Source organism: Bison bison, unplaced genomic scaffold (assembly GCF_000754665.1).
Source record: "Bison bison bison isolate TAMUID 2011002044 unplaced genomic scaffold, Bison_UMD1.0 scf7180017864472, whole genome shotgun sequence".
Taxonomy (NCBI): Eukaryota; Metazoa; Chordata; class Mammalia; order Artiodactyla; family Bovidae; genus Bison; species Bison bison.
In genome coordinates this window covers 11,128,980-11,133,007 of record NW_011495033.1, presented here as the reverse complement: position 1 = coordinate 11,133,007, position 4,028 = coordinate 11,128,980, and the positions used below count along the sequence as shown (strand labels likewise).

The window sequence follows — 4,028 nt, the reverse complement described above, 5'->3', positions numbered from 1 at the left end:
GCCGCCGCGTCGCCCGGCTCCTGCTCCAGGCCTGCAGGTCTGGGCTGCAGGGGCAGCGGGCTGAGCTGCTGCGCGCGGCCGAGGAGCGGGCCATCCCAGTGCTGCGGCCCCGGCGGCGGGAGCTGGATGTCCTGTGCCGTCACCAGGTTCACCAGGGCGTCTGCATGGAAGTGAGCCCCCTGCGGCCCCGGCCCTGGGCCGAGGCCGAGGTGGCCCGGCCAGGAGACGACCCCCAGCAGCTGTGGCTCGTCCTCGAGGGGCTGCAGGATCCCCGGAATCTTGGGGCTGTGCTGCGCTCCGCTCACTTCCTCGGAGTGGATAAGGTCATCACCAGCCGGAGAAACAGGCATGGACGCCCCTTATTTCCCGTGCGTCCCCATCTGGAGGCACAGCCGAGTTCCTAAGCACCTTGACCCTTGGGTGGTCCCTCAACCAGGCCTCCCCGACTCCAGAATTCTTACCCCCTAACCCTTGGGGTATGGGGGAGGGCACAGCACCGGGCCTGAGGTTACCCGGCTTCATATGGTGGCATGGGGAAACCTTGCAGCTGCCCGCTCACTCCAGTAGTCAGCAAGGCCAGCGCCGGGGCTATGGAGGTGATGGACGTGTTCTCCACTGATGACCTGGCCGGTTTTTTACAGGTAATGGCGCGGGGGAAGCGGGGGTGTGTTAGTAAAGGAGAAGAAATGAACCAAGCTCAGTCTCCAAGAGCCTCCTGGCCAGCAGCTGAGGGAGGAAGGGGTTGGGGGCGGTGGTATCGCTTCCTTGTTTGTTTAGTCACTAAGTCGTGTCCACTCTTTTCGACCTCACGGACTGCAGCACGCCAGGCTTCCCTGTCCAAAATATTGTGGCCATTGGAGCTTCAGCATTATTAGCCCTTCCAGTGAATATTTAGGGTTGATTTCCTTTGGGATGGACTGGTTTGCTCTCCTTGCAGTCCAAGGGACTCTCAAGAGTCTTCTCCAGTTCCACAATTTGAAGGCATTAATTCTTCGGAGCTCAGCCTTTATGGTCCAACTTTCGCATCCATACATGACTACTGGAAAAACTGTAGCTTTGGCTATATGGACCTTTGTCAACAAAGTGATGTCTCTGCTTTTTAATACGCTGTCTAGGTTGGTCATAGCTTTTCTTCCAAGGAGCAAGCATCTTTTAATTTCATAGTTAAAGTCACCATTTGCAGTGATTTTGGAGCCTCCAAAATAAAACCTGTCGCTGTTTCCACTTTTTCCCCTTCTATTTGTCATGAAGTAATGAGGCAGGTGCCATGGTCTTTTGTTTTTGAATGTTGAGTTTTAAGCCAGCCTTTTCACTCTTTCACCCTCCTCAAGAAGCACTTTACTTCCTCTTAGTTTCTGCCATTAGAGTGGTATCAGCTGCATGTCTGAGGTTGATGATATTTCTCCTGGCAGTCTTGATTCCAGCTTGTGATTCATCCAGCCGTCTAAATCGCTTTGAGGAGAGAAGGATCTGGAGTTTTACAAAGCATACATGGAGCAGAATCTGACGTTAGGGACTTCCACTGCAGTCCTTTCAGAGGCGTACTTTTTGCTCCTCCTGCAGGTTTTCTCAGTGCTCCACTGCCTAGGGGCTTCCTGATAGCTCAGTTGGTGAAGAATACGCCTGCAATGCAGGAGACCCTGGTTTGATTCCTAGGTCTGGAAGATCCACTGGAGAAGGGATAGGCTACCCATTCCAGTATTCTAGCCTGGAGAATTCCATGGACTGTATAGTCCATGGAGACGCAAAGAGTCGACATGACTGAGTGACTTTCAGTTCACTGCCTAGTAAGTAAAGTGTTAGTTGCTCAGTCGTGTCCAACTCTTTGGGGCCCCATGGACTGTAGCCTGCCAGGCTCCTCTGTCCATGGGATTCTTCAGGCAAGAATAATGGCATGGGTAGCCATTCCCTTCTCCAGGGGATCTTCTCAACCCAGGGGATCGAACCCAGGTCTCCTGCATTGCAGGCAGGTTCTTTACCATCTGAGCTACCAGGGAAGCCCATCTAGTAAGTAGGTCTTGAGTAAATGTTCACTCGTGAGAAACCAGTGGTTCCTGCTTCCTCCTGTAGGGAAGCAGTTTGAAAGGCTCTTTGAACAAGGACTAGTCTATCCCTTCCCCCTGGTCCCTCCCACAAAAGAAGAAACAAACAAAACAAACCCCCCAAACCACTACCACCAGCAGCAGCATCACCACCACCAAAAAAACCCACTTTGATGTCTAGGAAGGGACAGTTCAGTTCAGTCGCTCAGTCCTGTCCAACTCTTTGCGACCCTATGAATTGCAGCACGCCAGGCCTCCCGGTCCATCACCAACTCCCGGAGTTCACCCAAACTCATGTCCATTGATTGGATGATGGCATCCAGCCATCTCATCCTCTGTCAGTTCAGTTCAGTTCAGTTCAGTCGCTCAGTTGTGTCGGACTCTGCGACCCCATGAATCGCAGCACGCCAGGCCTCCCTGTCCATCACCAACTCCCGGACTTCACTCAGACTCACGTCCATCGAGTCAGTGATGCCATCCAGCCATCTCATCCTCTGACGTCCCCTTCTCCTCCTGCCCCCAATCCCTCCCAGCAACAGAGTCTTTTCCAATGAGTCAACTCTTCGCATGAGGTGGCCAAAGTACTGGAGTTTCAGCTTCAGCATCAGTCCTTCCAATAAACATTCAGGACTGATATCCTTTAGGATGGACTGGTTGGATCTCCTTGCAGTCCAAGGGACTCTCAAGAGTCTTCTCCAACACCACAGTTCAAAAGCATCAATTCTTCGGTGCTCAGCCTTCTTCACAGTCCAACTCTCACATCCATGCATGACCACTGGAAAAACCGTAGCCTTGACTAGACAGACCTTTGTTGGCAAAGTAATGTCTCTGCTTTTCAGTATGCTATCTAGGTTGGTCATAACTTTTCTTCCAAGGAGTAAGCGTCTTTTAATTTCATGGCTGCAGTCACCATCTGCAGTGATTTTGGAGCCCAAAAAGATAAAGTCTGACACTGTTTCCACTGTTTCCCCATCTATTTCCCATGAAGTGATGGGACCGGATGCCATGATCTTCATTTTCTGAATGTTGAGCTTTAAGCCAGCATTTTCACTCTCCACTTTCACCTTCATCAAGAGGCTTTTTAGTTCCTCTTCACTTTCTGCCATAAGGGTGGTGTCATCTGCATATCTGAGGTTATTGATATTTCTCCCGGCAATCTTGATTCCAGCTTGTGTTTCTTCCAGTCTAGCGTTTCTCATGATGTACTCTGCATATAAGTTAAATAAGCAGGGTGACAATATACAGCCATGACGTACTCCTTTTCCTATTTGGAACCAGTCTGTTGTTCCATGTCCAGGTCTAACTGTAGCTTCCTGACCTGCATACAGATTTCTCAAGAGGCAGGTCAAGTGGTCTGGTATTCCCATCTCTCAGAATTTTCCACAGTTTATTGTGATCCACACAGTCAAAGACTTTGGCATAGTCAATAAAGCAGAAATAGATGTTTTTCTGGAACTCTTGCTTTTTCCATGGTCCAGCAGATGTTGGCAATTTGGTCTCTGGTTCCTCTGCCTTTTCTAAAACCAGCTTGAACATCAGGAAGTTCACGGTTCACATATTGCTGAAGCCTGGCTTGGAGAATTTTGAGCATTACTTTACTAACACGTGAGATGAGTGCAATTGTGCGGTAGTTTGAGCATTCTTTGGCATTGCCTTTCTTTGGGATTGGCATGAAAACTGACCTTTTCCAGTCCTGTGGCCACTTCTGAGTTTTCCAAATTTGCTGGCATATTGAGTGCAGCACTTTCACAGCATCATCTTTCAGGATTTGAAATAGCTCAACTGAAATTCCATCACCTCCACTAGCTTTGTTCGTAGTGATGCTTTCTAAGGCCCACTTGACTTCACATTCCAGGATGTCTGGCTCTAGATGAGTGATCACACCATCATGATTATCTGCATCATGAAGATCTTTTTTGTACAGTTCTTCTGTGTATTCTTGCCATCTCTTCTTAATATCTTCTGCTTCTGTTAGGTCCATACCAT

At 49.6% G+C, this 4,028-nt stretch overlaps 1 protein-coding gene across 1 annotated transcript in view; it reads left to right on the top strand.

Moving 5' to 3' along the window:
- Positions 1 to 4,028, top strand: part of MRM1 (mitochondrial rRNA methyltransferase 1 homolog (S. cerevisiae)) — a 10,063-nt gene that overhangs the window by 1,156 nt on the left and 4,879 nt on the right. The window contains exons 2-3 of the mRNA XM_010861712.1: positions 1 to 346; positions 548 to 641. Coding sequence (XP_010860014.1) covers positions 1 to 346; positions 548 to 641 — 440 coding nt within the window. The remainder of the gene's footprint in view (positions 347 to 547; positions 642 to 4,028) is intronic.